Consider the following 18,864-nt stretch of genomic DNA (forward strand, 5'->3'; position numbering starts at 1 on the left):
TTGTGTTAATTTACGTGGATAATATTATCGTGACTTAGAACTCTCCTCCTAAATTTTGTTCTCTTATATCTGATATGGGCCATGAATTTGCCCTCAAGGATTTGGGACCACTTCATTTCTTTCTAGGAGTCAAAGTTATTTCTCTTCCCACTGGGTTTCTTCTTTGTCAGCGCAAGTATATTTTGGAGCTTCTCACTCGGACTAACATGCTTGGCGACAAACCCGTCACTTCCCCTATGGCCACTAATCTTTTATTGTCTGCTTTCAGTGGTACTGCCTTTGAGGACCCCACATTATATTGCAATATTGTGGGTGCCTTGCAATATTACTTTAACTAGGCCTGATGTTTCGTTTGCAGTGAATAAAGTGAGTTAGTTCATGCATTGATCCACTATTGATCATTGGCAGGCAGTAAAGCATATTTTATGCTATCTAAAGTCCATAATTTTTTATGGGTTGAATATGACTCGTTCCACTAATTTTGACCTCTCAGTGTACACCGATGCGGACTGGGCCAACTGCCCAGATGATAAAAAATCTACAAGTAGTTATGCGGTGTTCATTGGTCCTAACTTGATATCCTGGAGCTCCAAAAAGCAAACTACCATCTCTCGCTCAAGCACCGAAGCCGAATATCTCGCTCTCTCTAGCTCTGTTGCCGAAGTTACATGGGTTGTTTATCTCCTGCACGAACTGGTCATTTCTAGTCCTCCCCCAATCATCTGGTGTGACAACATTGGCGATGCACCTTGCCTCTCACCCGATTTTTCACTCGCACTCCAAACAGATTGAAATCGATGTTCATTTTGTCTGTGACAAAGTCGCCAAGAAGGAGTTACAAGTCCGGTATTTGCATACTCATGATCAACTTGCTGATTTGTTCACCAAACCCTTATCGTCTCAACGTTTTTCCTTATTGTGGTTCAAACTCAATGTATGCCCAAGCTCATTGTGTTTGCGGGGGGCTGTTAGAGATAATGTTCTGTATGGATCAATCACCCCAATGGCTTTCCCATTGGACTCTCACATTAAAGTCCAGCTGAAGAGAAAGACATCTAATGCCACAAATGAAGATCACAATAAGTCGGTTTTGATAATAGTCCATAAACCGTCTTCTACTAGTGTCCAGCTGAGCTTACCTAATCCTAAAGATTGTGATAGAGAGGAAAGGTCTCCAGCTAAGATTAGTGTTCCTAATTCTATGACTAATCTAGATGTATTGGACTCTCATTGTAATCTATATAAAGGCAATAAGAAGAGAGCCTCTATTCAAAGTTTTTGAATAGATCAGAGGTTATCGTGGATGTAGGTAATTACCGAACCACGTTAAATAAGCTTTGTGTTTGTGTGAGTTTATATGGTGTATCGTGAGTTTGGTTCATATTATCGTGTGAGTGTGGTTCTTGTTAGATGTAATCTTGTTCCTAGGAGAGCAATGTATGTTGCTGGCACTAATTCTAATTTTAGGGACGGATAGTTTTCTCTCGCTAATTCATCATAACATTACGATGAATTATTTCCGTCGCAAATTTCCATTGTTAAATAACATTTTTCTTGTAGTGTTAGCTTTGTATCTTTAAGCGCATGAAATTGTTCTGGCCCAAATTGTTCTCGCAATGGGGAGAGTTTGATGTAATCTTGTTCTTAGGATACTTGCCTTTAGGAAATGTATGTTGCTGTTGGCCCAAATGTGTCTCTCATTGTTCATTTGTGGATTTTTTTTAGTATTATTGAGTTTTCTTTCTCTATTTTCTTTCTTCTATTGAAGGCAAAATGGTTCTTTGTAATTTGGGTTAGATGATGTTGGTCATGTTGCTTTAACCAGAAAGTAGGCTTCATTTGGCTGTTATCTTTTCAAGAGTTACAATGATGTGAGGATGTTTGAGACATGAATTTTGGAACTTGTTATGTTGTTGCTAGAGGAATGAATTAACTGACAAGTGACTACGGGTGGTGAAACACCCATATATAAAGTCCTCCTCCTCATTCATCTTCATTTTGTACATTTTCTTTATCATTTATCAGTTGCGCACTTAACAAGATCATCAAAAAGGAACAAGGGTGGCCTCATAAATGATCTCATATTGTAAAATGACACTCAACAATTTCATCGGGGGTAGGAGAGGAATTTAAAAAAAAAAAGGATAAAGGGGGAACCACCATCCCTGTAACGGCTGGGGGAGGGGGAGGTTTATCCTTACCCACCATGAGGGCTATAAAAACCCTCAGGGTGTGCCACTATCGATCGAGCATGGTAGTAAAAAAAGAAAATCGAGAGGAGAGTGAAGGCGAAACTAATTGCAGTGGAAGATTACTAGAATTTTGGTGGTCGGCGACGTGGCTAAGGCTCCTCTTCTTCCTCTTGTTTTTCTGATCAAACTGAGAGCCGGAAGCCATGGCTGTCGGTGAGTTACAGAAAATAACATAAAATAAAGAAAAACATTGTTGCCGAGAGCAAGAGAGAGAGAGAGAGAGGGTCTGTCAGTCGACGCCGGTGGCCGGCCCCTCTACAACAGAGAGAGGGCTGGCTCTGGCGCCGGCCCCTATGTGTTTGAAAAGAAAAGGAGGGACGGAAGGGGTAGTGCCCCTTCCGTCCTATTTTTTTTCTTATAGACGATCATACCAGTCCATCTGGGTCTAGCCCAGACCGAACCGGGTTGGTGCAACCCAGACCGAACGCGGTTTGGGTCGCATCCAGACTGAATCATGTAAGAAAAAAAATGGTACCTGGTCGAACTCCTAAATCAAGTAAGAAAAAATCAATAAGATGGTTCAGCAAAAAATAACGTTACGTCAAACTCCTAAACAAGAAGGACATTAACAATTAGCACATTATCTGCTAACCGACTATTTTTTCGTAAAACAGCTTCAGCATGTAGCTCCATCTGGGGAAGCATTCGCTATGCTGAAAGGATGTCTTGGATAACAAACCGGATCTTAATTTCCATTACCAGTCAATATTTAGCAGAAATTGCCTGTTCCTCTTCATCCTAGCAAAGAAAATAATAGCAAAATTTCTTGTATATGCAATCCTGTATCATATACATTTAAGCATTCGCAGATGTAAAAATCTCTACACAAAAAGAAAATAATAGTATATGCAATCTTGTATCGTATACATTTAAGCATTCTCAGACTTAACAATCTCTACATAAAAAGGAATCTATGGTTCCTTTTCTTCACTGCTGTGTCCCAACCACCTGAACCACAACCACTAGCCTCACCGAACAGTCGTCATCATCACCACCACCACCATTATTATTTGTCAAAAATAAAAATAAGCAAAAAAACAAACATTCCACATTAAATAATAATACACACTTTCCACATTACAAAGGGAAAAAAAATAAGAGCAACAATATAGCATAACCAATAGATCTAGATTCCTTTATCTCATCAAACTCAAACAAAAAATCTGGATCTTCATGAAAAAAGAAGGGGAATTTAATCAAGTGACTGAGAACTTGTCCCATCTACAGGGGATTGGCCCAACAACATTTTCTGCTAATGCTAAAAATTTGACAAGATACGGAAGCAGATAATATTTGATATTAATGAGTCATGAAATGTTTTTTAGAACATTGAACCCTTGGTAAAATGTCGCAAAAAGGAGAACACGTGATTTTCCCAAGAGGAGCGATAAACTGTAGGCACTCAGCACCAAGAAAAGTCCTAAAAAGTTTTAATTAATCCATGAGATGATTATTTTAATTTAATGAAGCGCACAACCACCATTATTTTCCCAATGGTGCGCTTTGAGTGTGCCACTGCACCTGACCACTGTCCATCTCTGGGGTACAGCCCGTCAGTTGTGAGGCCCAACAGAAGATGGTAGGCGGATATGTGCAGACCCACACTAAAGTGTACAATGTGATTGCACCTGATCAATGGTCTCTAATGTCGGCCAAATTGCAAAGGTGTTATCAACGTGGATAAAAATGATATTTAAAATGAGTTCATTCGTGCCTAATTGAAGGCGACAGATCAGGTGCAATCACATTGCACACTTTAATGTGCCTTTGCACCTTATGGGCCCTTCATTGGGCCCCACAGCTGACAGGACAGTCAAGTGCAGCGGCACACTTAAAGTGTGCAATGTCACCTTATTTGCACGTGACGTCATTTTTGTATAAATTTCTTTTAAGAATAGTATAAAGACAGACGAAATAAGGGTAGGTTGGACTGTTCATTGGAATATCTATTTGATGTAGGTTTTTGTCTTTTCTTGTGCAAGGGCATCGTTCTTAACTGCTGGGACACAGAGATGGGACAGAAACCTTTATGTCTCTCCGTTTGACAGCTCCCAAAACTCAAAGAGCAAATTCCCATAAAACAGAGCACATGTCCTGTAGTTTTAAACGCATCCCATTTTCAGAAATCAAGAGGAAGTTCTTCATTAGTGTTGGTTCAATTCTCATGGAAGACCATCGTCTCCAACACCACCACCCCATGTTGTCATTTTCCCTCTAATGGCACAACACTACATGAAACCCATGATATAATGCATCCACCATTCTTGCTATACATGGCTGTAGACTTACCATGGTCACCACACCCTTCATTCCAATAGGATTTTCCCAAGAGAAACAATGCACTGTCGGAAAGAAAAGTCCAAAAAGTTTTAACTATTTCAATTTAATGGAGCGTACGGTTTAGATTCCAAAATATTTTCTTCTTTTTTTTAAAGAAGGCGTTTGAAATTAGTGCATTATTGTTCAGAAGATAGTTCAGTATTGACCGTTGACGTCTTTTTTTTTTCATAAATTTCAATTAAGAATACCATACACTTCTAGAGATCATCCTCCCTTCTGCAAAGGCATCTCATGAATTTCCACCTGCCGGGATAGAGATCGGGCAGAAGCCTCTCTCTCTCTCTCCCTCCGTTTGCCATCTCCCAAAACTCAAGAGCAATTTCTCATACAAAGAGCACGTCCTATAGTGTGAAGGGTATCCCGTTTTTAGAGATCAAGAGGAAGTCTATCATTGATCACTGTTAGTGCTAGGTGTTGGATATTTCGGGTTTGGGTTCAACTCATATGTGACCAGGTTGAACACTACAAGTAATGGGCTAGTGGTTAATAGCGAGGAGTTAATAGCTTTTACGTGAATGTGAAAAGACTACATGTGATTTGAAATCTCATGCAAATAAGAAACTGAATGTGATTTGGAATCAAATTTGAAGTGTACTCATGTGAGTTGAAATGTGATTTGAAATCATATGTTCAACTCACATGTGATTCCATTTCATGTGATTCCAAATCACATGAGATGCAACCAACATTGGGACTCCACGTGGTTGGTAGGAGCTGTCAGTTCAAATGCAACCAAACATATTATTTCAATTATAAACTGGTTTTTCTTTTCAGGGAAAGAAAAGAATTCAATCATTAATTTGTGTTTGAGAAGAATCATTAATTTGTGTTACACACTATTATTATATGATGTAAGATATATTTAAAATATATTTATTGTTGATTAGTGAGTTTATACAAGCCAAGTACAACTGAACGCCTACTCTTCATGTTCGGTTTGCCAAACTTATTTTATGAGTTTGAACAAGCTCTTTACGAGTTTAATGGATCGTACAGTTTAGATTGATACTTTTGTTTGAAGACATTTAAAATGAGTGCATTGTTTTTCAGATGGAAGCTCATTATTGACAGAGTGACGTCCTTTTTTTCATAAATTCCTACTTAAGAATACCATACAGATTAACCGACACAAGGCATCTGTCTTCCTGATGAATTTCCACCTGTCGGGATAGAGATCGGGCAGAAGTCTCTCTCACTTTCTCTCTCTCTCTCTCTCCGATTTGCCAGCTTCAAAAATTCAAGAGCAATTTCTCATAAAAATTAGCACGTCATATAGTTTTATGGGTATATATCCCGTTTTTAGAGATCAAGAGGAAGTCTGTCACTGATCACTAGTAGTGTTGGGTCCTATGGAAAACCATAATCTCCAACAGCATCCCCATGTGGTACTTTTCCCTATGATGGCACAAGGCCACATGAATCCCATGATATACACTGCCAGGATCCTTGCTAGCCACGGCTGTAGAGTCACCATGGTCACCACGCCACTCAATTCCAACAGATATGACTCGGTGCTGGAATGGTCGAGATCCTCGGGCTTGGATATGAAAATAGCCCACCTCCCATTCCCTTCAAAAGAAGCAGGGTTGCCAGAAAACTGTGAGAATCTAGATTCCACAACCACCACCGAGATGTGCATGAGGTTCATAGTGGCCACCAGGATTCTTCATCAGACATTTGAAGATTTTGCTCTGAAAGACCCTCCCAACTGCATCATTTCAGATATGTTCTTCCCTTGGACCCTACAAGTAGCACAGAAGCTGAACATACCAAGGTATACCTTTCACGTGACCTCTTGTTTCAGCTACTGCGTTATTATGTGGATCAAACTCCACAAACCCCATGAAGGACTTGTCTCTGATGAAGAAGAGTTTGCGGTCCCCGGTTTGTCTCATGAGGTGAAGATAACAAGATCTCTAATGCCTGGGGGTGGAGGTGACAGCCAGTTAGGCATGGAGGCACTTTTTGAGGAATATGAATTGGCAGAGAAAGCCAGTGATGGTGCCATTTTCAACACCTCATACGAGATGGAGTCGGCCTACGTTGAACAATACAAGAAGGCAACCGGCAAGCCTGTCTGGACCATCGGTCCCCTTTCTCTCACCGATCCACTTGGGATGAACAGAGAAGAGAAAGGCAAGAAATCGTCCTCCATCAACGAAGATCAATGCTTGAGATGGTTGGATTCGAAGGAGGCTAGGTCTGTGATATACGTCTGCTTCGGTAGTATTACTTCGCTTTCAGAACCGCAACTCATTGAGGTAGGAATGGGCCTTGAAGCCTCACATCACCCTTTCATTTGGGTGATCAGGGGAAGTTTAAGCAGAAGCTTTGTGGATGAATTGCAGGAGAAGGTGAAGGTGAGAGGGTTGATAATCACAGGGTGGGCACCCCAGCTGCTCATACTCTCACACTCTGCAGTGGGAGGGTTCATGACCCACTGTGGATGGAACTCTGTCATGGAAGGTATCAGTGCTGGTCTGCCATTGATAACATGGCCCATGTTTGCAGAACAACCCATCAATGAGAAGTTGCTGGTGGATGTCCTTCGAGTTGCCATAGCAGTTGGGAACAAACACGTCATGGGATTTACTGGAGAAGGGAAGGTTGAGTTGGTGTGTCGTGAGCAAATAGAGAGGGCCGTGACAAGGGTTTTGGATGATGGACAAGGAGCGAGGGAAATGAGAGAGAGAGCCAAAGAGCTTGGTGAGAGGGTACGCAAGTCTATCGATGGTGGTTCTTCTACTCTCAACATGAATTTCATTTTGAACAGTATTGGCAGTCTTGTTTAGTGAATTCACGTACATTGTGAGAAAGTTCTTGGAGATCCAGAGTAGCACATGTGGGATCTACTTCTAGCTAGTAAAGATGTGTAATCTCCCTGTTGGGGCTCTCAATAAATTCAAGTTTTTATTGAATATTTTGTTACCTTTAAGTTCAGAGAACTACAGCAAAGATGAAATTAACGCCAAGAAGGCTGTTAAATATTTTGTTATTTATGAATGGCTTGTATAAAACCATTTTGGTTGTCGCATTAAGAGACTACAATTTAACGATGTTGCTGTTATCTTTAAAGATAAGCTCAAAACTTCTTATCAAGTCTTAGTATTTTTGGTCATTTTTCTTGTTTGCACCGCGTATTATTGCCAGTACTTTCAAAATATTATGATTTTACTATGATTTTTTAAAAGCTGATATATCAAGATAATCATGTTTGGTCATGAATCATCTATGTACTAACATGATATATCTTTTAAATCAATCAAACATGTTTCATTTCAATATATGTCCTATCAAGTTGAATAAAACTTGGTTCTTAGTCTTTATTTTGAATCCACTACATCAACATTTACATATCCAATCACACTATGTTCAGGAATAAAACAATTTCAAGAGTTATTTAAATAACATATTTTTTCATGTATATCAATGAGAGTAAGACTCCATAATCATATTTATCACTTATCATGCTCTTATGACTAATATTGCCTACAAAATATATCACTTTCTCAAATTCTTAATGACAAAAGATATGCATAGGTTCAATAAATCTTTAGAAATGAAATTCAAAATCCATTCTTGCATTGCATACAATGTTGTTGTGGTCCTTAGTCGGTTCGGCAAACTGACCTAATGTTTTGACTGTTACAGTATTTTTTACAGTCTAAGAATAGAGCTTAGTTTTTCACAGAATGTAGATTTTTTTCCAGCTTTCTGATTCCATAAATCGCTTATAAAAAAATTTTCAAACAAAGGAAATATGATCGGTTTAGTGCTTGCCCATACTTTTTTGTTTTGACTCTCACTGTTTTGTGCACAGTCTTAGAACAAAGGTCAAAATTTTATATATTATGTAAAAAAAAATTTGGCTTTCCAACACAGTAAATCGTTCATAAAAATTTCTCTAAACAAGAGAGATACAAATGATTTACCGAACGTATGTCAGGTTGGTTAGGCATATTAGGGGGTAAAGTGCATTCGAGTGGCCAGAAATATGCAAACCGAATTTAAATTTTTCATTGTTTTTCACTAACAACATATCATACATGATTAAATAAAATTTATACACTAACAATAATTTTTTTTTTACAAATTGACCACATATCCACAACCATTAAACCAAAAAAATGGTCCATCATTTCGAGAATAATTTTCTCAGAAAAGTTTTTGATATTTTTCATACACCATATGCATTTATTTTGAACAACAATTATTTTCTATTTTCAACTTTCTTATACTGATAGTATAGTCCACAATTGAGAGAAATATCAACATAAATATCAGTTCTTTCATGCAAAATTAAGTAAATAACCTGCATTGAGTTCAGAATCCTTGATCGAGTGCACGTTCGATCAGTGCACATGCATAGATATCATCCACTCCGGATCAGTACAGTGGTGAAACTCATTAGAGATAAAAACCTAGACTAATTTAAACTTGATGGATATCAACCTAGGGTCTTATCCATAATCGGATCAACCCCCTTTCAAGCTCTCAAACCAATTTTTTCGACTTACTGATTTATTTTAGTTTGATATATATATATAAGGGGGTCGGGGGTTCCCCCGACGCGGGTCGGGGTCCAATTTTTTTTGCTGGTGTGTTTGTTTGAAGACTCGTTACCCACGTTCTGCTTGTTGTGTACTTTGAGGCAACGGGACAATTGATGAAACGAAAGGATTGGCAATTTGATCGACCCAGCTTGCTGCGTTCTGCTGACTGTCATGATTCAATCATGTCTGAAACTCCCTAGTCTTCACGAAAAAAAATATAAGTGCAAGGTTTGATGCGGTTTGTTGGAGAGAGAGTCTTCATGAGACCTACAACTCCACTGCCACGCCATAGGATTCTTCAAATTTCATTTTATATACAGCTGCACGACAGCTAAAAGAAATTTATTGGATTGGACATGTGGAAAAGAGAGGTCTACACAAGGCTACAGCTAGAGCAGGAGAACAGTGAATACTAATAGCCAGCAAGGCTACCACCATCATTATCATTTATTATGGAGAGAGAAAATCCTTTACGAAAAAGAAGGATCTGGATTGAAAAGGCTCTTCAATTTTAGATGGTTTTAAAAGTTCCCCTTTATAAAACAAGAGCAGCAGCAAGCAACTGTCAGCAGGATTTTTTTTTTTTAAATTTCGCAGCACATTTCATAGAGCAATGTTTTTTTTTTTTTTTTAAAAAATCCAAAAAAAAAATGAACCTAAATGATCCTGGGTGCGGTCAACACACCCAGGATCGGGTTGACCACACTCGGTGCCGCACCCGCGTCGAGTCGCGTCGACGCGGGTGCGGCACCCTGCTAGCCGAATACAGGGAACTTCATGCAGTACCTCTAAGAAAAAGCCCTCCGTTATTTGTAAAATTGAATTTAAATTAGAATAAACTAGAGAATATTCATGACTTCATGAAAGAAACCAGCCCATAACAGCAAGCTAAATGCCCATAGTATATTAACTAAGTGGAACTTTAGTTATAGGTGGAGCCCATCTGTGCCATACATGTTGTAGCTTCGTGACAAAAACACCTAAAGGACCAATAGCAGTCTTATTATTTATTTCAAACAGTTAGGAGAGGAGGGGAGCAACTACTGCCAAGCTTCGTATGGTCCACCCATGCAAACAGAGAGATCAACACCCCTCAAAAGGCCAATAAAGTTCAGACATACAAAATTAACCTTGATATCATGAATGCTAGAAACATGATCCTCATATTACCTTTAGATTCCAATGTCATTTGTGATTTATGTGGCATGCTGTAGGACTAAAATCAGAAGACCACACAAACGTTTTCCAAGATAATCCTGCTGGAAACCAGTTCCTATGAAATGCAGAAAAACCAAAACGTGTTCCTGTATTGAGACTGCAACTTTTGCATCTCCTTGTAAAACTTCAAAGGCAATTTGTTTTCCTAATTCTAGTTCTGCGAGTGTTTGGTGAATTGGAGAAGACCTTGACCAGCTAAAGTTCATGAGAGAATCAGTCAGGTAATTTCTTGGCAGATACCACTTTAGCATTGATCATCCCAGTCCAACTTATTATACAAGTATAGTCAATATAAAAAAGTTGCATTAGCAACAAAATGAGAGAACACCTTCCACCAGTTTCAACCTACCACTTGCACTACTCTTTTACCACTATCAAAGAAACTATCACCAGAATGAGAGTCAGACAGTTGCTGAGACTTGGTTTTTAAACCAAACGTACATCCAACAAAATGTCCATGGTAAGTTCTCTCAAATACAATCAGCCCCTCTGTAGTAGTTTCTATAAATTAACCGCCTGTGGAGACAGCTGCTTAGACCACAAAATGCTTAACAAGGAGACACTGTAAATATGGACCCAGTAATGGATCCTGTCTCAGATCAATACTGATCAACTCGAGTACAATCAAACCCAGCTGTCTGGACTGATTACCAAGCTCTTGGCTGGGGCATCCTCTCATTTAGTTAAAAGGTAGAAAAATCTGAATGAGCAAGCGGAGATCAATGCAAAATGTGGTTCAGTAAAACTCAAGTGGCTTAGGCAACAGTTGTAGATACGTTCCCTCGTATTTTCAAACAGCATTGTTCAGGGTCCACAATGATCACCTTTGAAGATGAAACATTCTTTGTTGCCAATAACAAAAGTTCATCCTGAGATCCATTTTTGTGGCCAGAGTTTTGGCACCAGCGGAAGGGTGGCTTCCATAGTGAGTGGAGAGAACGACTTTTGTATGAATGAAAAATGAGTATTAGACTTGGAAGACATGATCAAACCATGAGCAAATTTGAAACTGAATCTGGCATGCCACCAATTCTCCCGTTGAACATATGACGCAATTTTTTTATAAGAATTCAAGAATCTCTCCAGACCACCCATCACTTGTTCTCCGTAACTTGTGCCTCCCACCCTAATTGGTGGCTATGGGGAAGAGACTCTTTTGCCTATCGGTAGAAGATGAAATAAATCTTACGATGCTATTTGTGGCTTTAATAATAGCGTTGGTTATCATGGCAATTACAATACCACCTGCACAGCAAGTCCGTGTATTGATCCATCGTTGCTACGGCTCGTAAATGCCAATTCGGTCGTTTCTTGCAAGGGAAATGAAAGCCTTACACCGTGATATTTGTTTCTTGTCTCTGTCATTTTTTCTCTGATGATGTATTTATCAAGCAAGATGATTGCATATAGCAATTCATTTGTCCTAAAACCATCTGTATGCTGTGTATGCTTGTGAAACCATTTTAACAGAATTTAATAAAATAACATGCTCATCCTGTTCAAAAACAATCTCTGCCCAATGAAAACCGGGCAATGCAAAAAGGGTACTGCAAAATGAAGAACACATAAGTTATCTATATAGCGTCCAGAGGCATCTATACTTTGCATCAGCAAAAAAAAAAAACCTGGAGGAACCATACCAAATGCAAAAACAGCAAACTGCAACTATTCTTGGTCTCATGTGCAGTAAGCCATGCCATCTCAGTTTTCTGAAAAGGTCACTCATCCCTATTCTTCTTTTCCTTCTTCTTCTTTTCTCCCTCTTCATCTTCTGGAACAGCAGCTTGATCCTTCTTCTTCTTTTTCTTCTTTAAACCCTCTTCTTGTTCAGGCTTGGCAGTATGAACATCCTCTGATGAAGCATGCTTTTTCTTCTTCTTTTTCTCACCTTCCTCCTTCAGAGGAGCTACATCCTCCACCTTTGTGGTCTCTTCCTTCTGATACTTTTTCTTCTTTTTCTTCTTTTCTGGCATTTCCTCATCTTCTCGTTCTTGATTTGCGGTGTCTGTCTCCCTTCCCGTGTCTTCTTCTGTCAGTTTAACTTTTTCATGTTTCCTCTTCTTTGTGGGAGTCCCTATCGGTTCATCTGCTGGCTCCTTTTCAACTTCCATTGCCTTCCCAACAAGAGAGTCTGATGCAGGATTATAGGTCTGTAGAGAGAGATTAGTAGAAGTTAATGTTAAAAATATTCACAGCAGCATTATCTCATCAAGGGAGATGCCAGGGATTTCTATTCATCTAGCAACAGTTCCAGTCAGGAGTTATCCAAATTCTGTGTGAATTTGGTCATGCTAGTGTCAAGTAGTTCCACGATGTTCATAACAGTCACAGTCACAGTCTTGCATTATGCGAAGTCTACCCTTGGCAGAGCAGGAGTTAGATAGGAGGGAAGGAATGATGACTATCTTTTTTTAGCATCTGAGTGATGACCTAACCATCAAGTAAGCTACTGTACGCTATATATTCTGCTAAAGAGTGCGAACTCCATTATTTTGTGCAGAGGAATTGGTAATCAGGATCAGCCGACATGTCTCCATTTTCCTTTTTGAGAGCATGTCTAGGAAAACTGAAAGGGGGGGAGAATGAAGCAGCACAGCTCAAGCTTAACCAACTTTGCATTGGGGTAACTTCAGCAAAATCTTACTAAAACAAACCAACAGTTTGATGATCCTTAGCATGGTATCCAAAGGAGCCTTCTAGCCATGAGAACTGTGTAAAATGAAACTCACCACGTACTCCATGACTCCTTTTTCTTTTTTCCTTTTTTGTTTTTCTTTTTTCATGTGGGGGTTGGGGGGGGAGGGGGGGCAGTGTTTAACAATGATCCGAGGATGTCTAAAGACTCAAAACACTTTAAATATTGCAGGTGAAGGTGCCAATGAGTTAGCTGGATGGCAAATTGGCACTATCCTAAACAACAAGTGTTGGGTTTGAACCACCCAGGAGCTAACCCCAAACTTAACTATCAAAACGAGGGAAAAAAAAGAACAGAGTGCTAACTGATTTCACTACCATAAAAATAACATTTTGCTAAAATTGCCATGGGTTTGCAGAGAGGAAAATGAAGCAAATGGAAAGAGAGCACTGACCTTGGCAGCTGCTAATAGTGATCCAGAGCCCTTCTTACGGTCTTGGCTGTAGACTTCAATCTTGGGCTTCCCTTTTGTAGTTCCAGCTGAACGTCCCAGTTCCCTTCCCTCCAAATTCCTCAATCGTGCTTCAAGCTGATTAACAGTTTGAAGAATGCCTCAGAAAAATGATAAATACATCACAAATGGTTGAACAATTGATATTGGAAATGAAGTTGGAAAAAGTTAGTCACCTTGGCACGGTTTTCAAGCCCCATAGAAGCATCTTGATTTTCTCCAAGTGCATCATATCTGATTGCTAGCACGGTCTTTGCAGCAAGAGATCTAGAGATTTTACCTTTGAATTTGGGTGGTGCTTGACCGATCAAAGAGGCATGGAACAACAATCCATATTTTGGTGTTGAATGTTTGGCCTTGAGTGCTCTGAAGAGTGCCTGCATATATAAGAGAAATCAGGCACATGGATCAGCCCTCTTACGGATAATCAGGCAACAAGATATATAGTATGGTGCATAACTCTTAAGAAGTTATACATGATAAGGCTGAAAAAAACTTGAAAATCCGGAGAGGGCGGGACGAGGGGAAATGCAGCTATAACCAGAACATGGATAGCAAGAGAAGAGCGCAATTTACAGGCTTCAGCAATAAATGGTGTCAAAATATGACAATGTTAAGGACAAGCAAAAAGAGAAAATGCTCTCAACACTTAAACAAGTTAGGGAAAACAACTAATCATCAGAAACAGAGTCCTAATTATACCAATAAGAGGACAAGAAGAGAAAACCGAAAAGAGCACCCAATACTAGCAAAAGGAAAAAGGCATGCTGCAGCTAAACAGATTAGAATGCAAGGTAAAACTTTCAATCGTTTCATCAAAATCATTTACCTTCTCAGCACCAAGAATCTGGACAGTGCTTCCAGGCTGTTTTGCTAAGTTCAACAAGCTACCTCCATGAGCTATAAGCCGAGCACCAACAAGCTCCCCAACAAGAACAGTTAGATTGGGGGCTATAGTATTCATTCTATTTTTCAAATAATCATATAGTGTAGCTCTATACTCTGAAAGAGACAATACTTGCTCACAAAGGGATCTGATATTGATCAAATCAAGGTCACTGACTTCTGTACCCATTGATATCATAGCTGCAGCTTTCAGCTCCGCTTCAGTCTCTTCAGGTAATATCTGTAGAAAACACAGAAATAAACAACAATGAACATCTCAAACCAACTTACATGCCTCATTGAAAGAATATGTTATCTCTTACCTCGGAGAAATCAAGATCTGCAGCATTAGAGCGGTTGCCCATGAGCTTCACCGTCTTGGCGTAGAGTATATTATCTTGAACAATCTTTACAAGCTCCGGAAAATGCCAACCATACCATTCACGTACCCTCATGGCGTAAGTATTAAGCTCTTTGTCAAGATCGTCTAATAAACCGATAGCTTGAACGATCATGGTATCCAACTACAAACATACAAAAGAGGTGATAAAGGATTGTTAACATATAGCCAACTCTTCTGCAAGTTATAAAGTACGACAGAACACAAAGTACAGATAAAATTGAGATTAGGTTCCTATAGCTATCACCCACGCCCGTGGGTATGCAGAAAAATACTTTTATAAATTGATATCATCATCCACTTAGATGCATTCTCCCTTCCTATTTAACAAACCAAAATGAGAACTTCCAGGCTCTGCAGGAGCCATGAGAGTGAACTGCATAGCAGCGTCATCAAATAAGCCAACTACCAACATTAACAGGAAATGAAGGCGACAAGATCATAGAGGCTCACTTGAGCCAACTATCTAACAGAAAATTGAGAAAGCTAGCCAGAAGTCCCAAAAAATGCATAAGAAGAACAGAAAGATAAGCAATATCAGGAATTAATATTGAACTCTGATCGATGCAGTGGTTAAACAAACATCCGGGGTTAAGGATAGTGATTATCACCTTGTCCGGACTGAATTTTAGCTTATATCTTGATAGGCTGCGCGCCAGACCACAACTCATTCGACTAAAATCTTGCTCATCTAACCCTGAAATGAGTTCGTTCAACTGATACCTCACACCCCTCATCAGTTCCATCACGGCACTGTCGTGAACACATTCTATTTGCTGCAAGAACCAATAAATTCATGAACATCTAAACTTACAAACAAGATGAAGAAAAAAAAAGTGAATTAAAGACAGTGCCATAAAAAGCTTACCAATTTCTCCTTTATCATGTTCCCAAGTTTCGCGTCCGCCACAGCCAATTCCTCACCAGCACAATGTGCACGCAGGAACTTGCGCAGAGCCTTGCTCGGCTTACTATCGATGAGCAGGGTCGCGGAGCTCAACGCATCCGGGATGTTCTCAAACTTCTGAAATGCCTTTAGCTTCACAACCTAGAGAAGGAAACAAGGCGGAGTAAGAGAAACCCATCAAACTCACCGACCAATTGAAAGAGAGAGATTCTGACCTTTCTAGCAGATTCTAACGATGTAAAATCCTTCCATATGTCCTGAAAAAGACCACATATTTGAAAATGGTGAAGAAGGTGGGAAAGGGTTTGTACGCATTCAAGAATGCATCAATAACCCCAACGAGAGAGAGAGAGAGAGGTTGGTTGATTGACACCTACCTCCACTTGGGAGAGCTTCCCTTCATCCAACACCTTGAACAGAGCAAACCCCGTTGGGGTCTCAAAGAGGACCAACATCTTCTCTCGCTATTCTTTTCTTCAGGCAACACCTGCACCACCACCACCATCAAACAAATATTCAAGAGCAAGCAATCACCCACCAAATCAAATTCCACCACCACCAAATGACAAATGCCAAATACAAACCAAGGAACAAAACGGACTACAAAAGACTCCGGGAAATCAAATCACGGAGAGATTCTTGACTAAACCCAGCATCGAAATGCGTCTCTCAAAAGGAAAACAGAGCAAAAAGGGAAGAAGAAATTAGGCGCGCGAGAGAGAGAGAGACCTGCAACTGATCCAGGCTTCGGTAGGCAAGAGCAAGAAAGAGACGAAAGGCTTAGGAGTTGAGAGGGTGGGTGGATGGATGGGTGCGCGCGTTTTGAAGAGGCCGAAATGGGAAACCCCAAACCCAAAGCCCCCCCTCCCCCCACACCCCACCCCCCACCCCCCACCCCCGGGAAACAAAACCCTAAACCCTAAGCAGCGGTTTTCAAACTGTAAAATCTTATAAATTAAGTCCTGAACCGTTGAGGCTAGGCAAAGCGATCCACCAAATGAAGAGAGGTCTAAAGGGTAAGCCTCAAAACTATATTTTTGAAAAGAAAAATTTTCAAATACGCTCGTAGGTTTGACCTTATTCACGTGCACACTAAACTTCCAAGAGTCTGCAAATGCCTACGAAAATATTTTACTTGAGATAATCAAATGACTCTAATCATAATCTAACTTAGAAAAGGATTCCTGTTAACCTCACTCATGCTTTGAAGTTATCATTTTAGTATAACTAATAAAATAAAATTACTATTTTTTTCTTATTCTAAAAATATGAACAAAGTAACTTTGAACCGTAACACATAAACCCTTGACCTCTCCAATAAAACACATGACACTAACCACTACACCATAATACTCATTAATAATTATTTAAAAAATTTATATAAAACTTAAATTACAATAATCTAATTAACCCACCAATAGCATAACTGGGTCCATTTGGTTCCTCAATAGCTGACCTGATAAACATTTGAACCAAAACTAAATGCATTTTCATTTAACTTAAAAGTCAATGGGGTTATTATTGACAAAAGTTTTACTATTTTAAGAATCAAAATCAATTAGTTATTGTCATGATGGTGACTATGTGAGCTCTAAGCGCAATTAAGTCCGTTTTATTTCTCAATAGCCGACCCAATAAATATTTGAATCGAAACTAAAGAATTTTTCATTTGACCCAAATGCCAATCTGATTATAGTTGACAAAAGTTTTACTATTTCAAGAATCAAGATCAATTAGCTATTGTCATGATGGTGACTATGGGAGCTTAAGCTGGTATGTTTGGTTACTCAAGAGAAAGAGAGTCAACTTTTTATAGGTCAGAAAGAAACTTACGACTTGTGATAACTGAAAAAAAAAAGTTTACTAAAAACTAGGAATTCTCATGTGGCAAGACATGTGGATAGCCTGGTTAGTTTTTTAAAAATTATAGCTGAATTAATTAGAGGTAATTAAATTTGAGACATTTGATTAACTCAGGTAAAAACTTTGGTAGGCATTCACAAACTCTGAAAACTTTGGTGTGCGCATGAATTAGGCTGAAATGTTTGGGGGTATTTGAAAACTTAAAAAATTTTAAAAATTTATCTATAAATAAAAATAAATAAAAAATACTTTATTAATGAAGCAACAACTAATAAGAAATAAAAAATCTCAAATAAATACTAAAATATGAAATTAACATGTAAAAGTAACAATAATGCAACAACTTAATTTATGTAAGTATCTAACAAATAAAATATGAACAACCGCAACAATGCAAATGAAAATTATACATGGTTTATCATAAGAAAAAATTATAAAAACTCAAAGAGTTTTAGAAACAAAGAATCCATTACAATTTATGTATAAAGCAAAAATAAAGAGTTCTAAAAGTAAATAATTGATTGCAATTACATATAAATCACAAATATGAAGGTAGATAAACAAATCAATGAATTACTAAATCCTCAAGCAGCCGTTCTTAGTAGATAACATGAAAACCAAAAAAATAAAATTAAAATTAAAATTTAAACTAAAAAAACTTGATTTTACTCCTTTTATCTTATTGCTGGTAATTTGCTTTGTTTTGGTTTCTTGTGAATGTGACCCATTTCGTTTGCACTTTGCAAGACCATGGACAAGTTGCGACAGCGTGTCAGGAAGACTGAATAAAAAAAGTAAAACAAAGAGAAATAACATAACCTAGTATACATGTCAAGGCGACATGGTTTCATCCATTGTATGGAGATAGGTGATAGATAAATGCACAATGGTACCCACAATTTCGCATCACACCTATCAAATAAGGGACATCAATGTACAAGATGCAAATTCACAGAAGCAGAAGCAGGGCAATCTATCTATCTAAAGTCATGAATGAAAAAATGAAGAAAACAAAGTGGAACAAAAAAAATAACAAGATCTCAGAGGCATGGTTTCATCCATCTCATGCAGATAGGCTATAAAAAATACACAATGACAGTTTCACACCAGACATTGACGTTAATACAACAATCATGGGTTATAGGAGTACAAAGAGAGAAAGGGAGAGTGCGGGACAAGAGAGAGTGAGAGTGAGAGACGAAGAGTAAGAGCAAGCGAGAGAGAGAGAAATAGACGAGTGAGACAAGGAGAGTGTCCTAAACCCTCAGGCCTCCTCTCGTTTGGGTCAAATAAGGGTTTT

At 38.8% G+C, this 18,864-nt stretch overlaps 2 protein-coding genes across 2 annotated transcripts; one reads left to right on the forward strand and one right to left on the reverse strand.

Moving 5' to 3' along the window:
• Positions 1 to 462: 462 nt before the first annotated feature.
• Positions 463 to 7,384, forward strand: LOC149840758 (scopoletin glucosyltransferase-like). Its single transcript, XM_090005133.1, has 2 exons — positions 463 to 654; positions 5,966 to 7,384. Exons 1-2 carry the CDS (start codon positions 463 to 465, stop codon positions 7,382 to 7,384), a joined length of 1,611 nt encoding a protein of 536 aa, XP_089861259.1.
• A 4,456-nt stretch (positions 7,385 to 11,840) lies between these two features.
• Positions 11,841 to 16,600, reverse strand: LOC149840759 (putative nucleolar protein 5-2). The gene is made up of 10 exons (XM_090003300.1): positions 16,431 to 16,600; positions 16,079 to 16,188; positions 15,917 to 15,958; positions 15,663 to 15,842; positions 15,406 to 15,570; positions 14,718 to 14,918; positions 14,339 to 14,635; positions 13,686 to 13,886; positions 13,453 to 13,587; positions 11,841 to 12,513 (listed from the first exon to the last, which is right to left on the reverse strand). The coding sequence occupies exons 2-10, from the start codon at positions 16,154 to 16,156 to the stop codon at positions 12,082 to 12,084; spliced, it is 1,731 nt and encodes a 576-aa protein (XP_089859426.1). The 5' UTR covers positions 16,157 to 16,188; positions 16,431 to 16,600; the 3' UTR covers positions 11,841 to 12,081.
• Positions 16,601 to 18,864: the final 2,264 nt, after the last annotated feature.

This window comes from Nuphar pumila, chromosome 4, assembly GCF_984573655.1.
Source record: "Nuphar pumila chromosome 4, dmNupPumi1.hap1.1, whole genome shotgun sequence".
In the NCBI taxonomy this organism is placed as follows: Eukaryota; Viridiplantae; Streptophyta; class Magnoliopsida; order Nymphaeales; family Nymphaeaceae; genus Nuphar; species Nuphar pumila.

Excerpts from the sequence above, each read along its gene's own strand:
- LOC149840758 (XM_090005133.1), top strand. The coding sequence starts at position 463 with ATGACTCGTTCCACTAATTTTGACCTCTCAGTGTACACCGATGCGGAC. Across the intron at positions 655-5,965 it reads ATCTCGCTCTCTCTAGCTCT|CATCCCCATGTGGTACTTTT; the intron begins GTTGCCGAAGTT and ends AATCTCCAACAG.
- LOC149840759 (XM_090003300.1), bottom strand. The coding sequence starts at position 16,156 with ATGTTGGTCCTCTTTGAGACCCCAACGGGGTTTGCTCTGTTCAAGGTG. Across the intron at positions 15,843-15,916 it reads CGTTAGAATCTGCTAGAAAG|GTTGTGAAGCTAAAGGCATT; the intron begins GTCAGAATCTCT and ends TTCCTTCTCTAG. Across the intron at positions 14,919-15,405 it reads TAAAATTCAGTCCGGACAAG|TTGGATACCATGATCGTTCA; the intron begins GTGATAATCACT and ends GTATGTTTGTAG.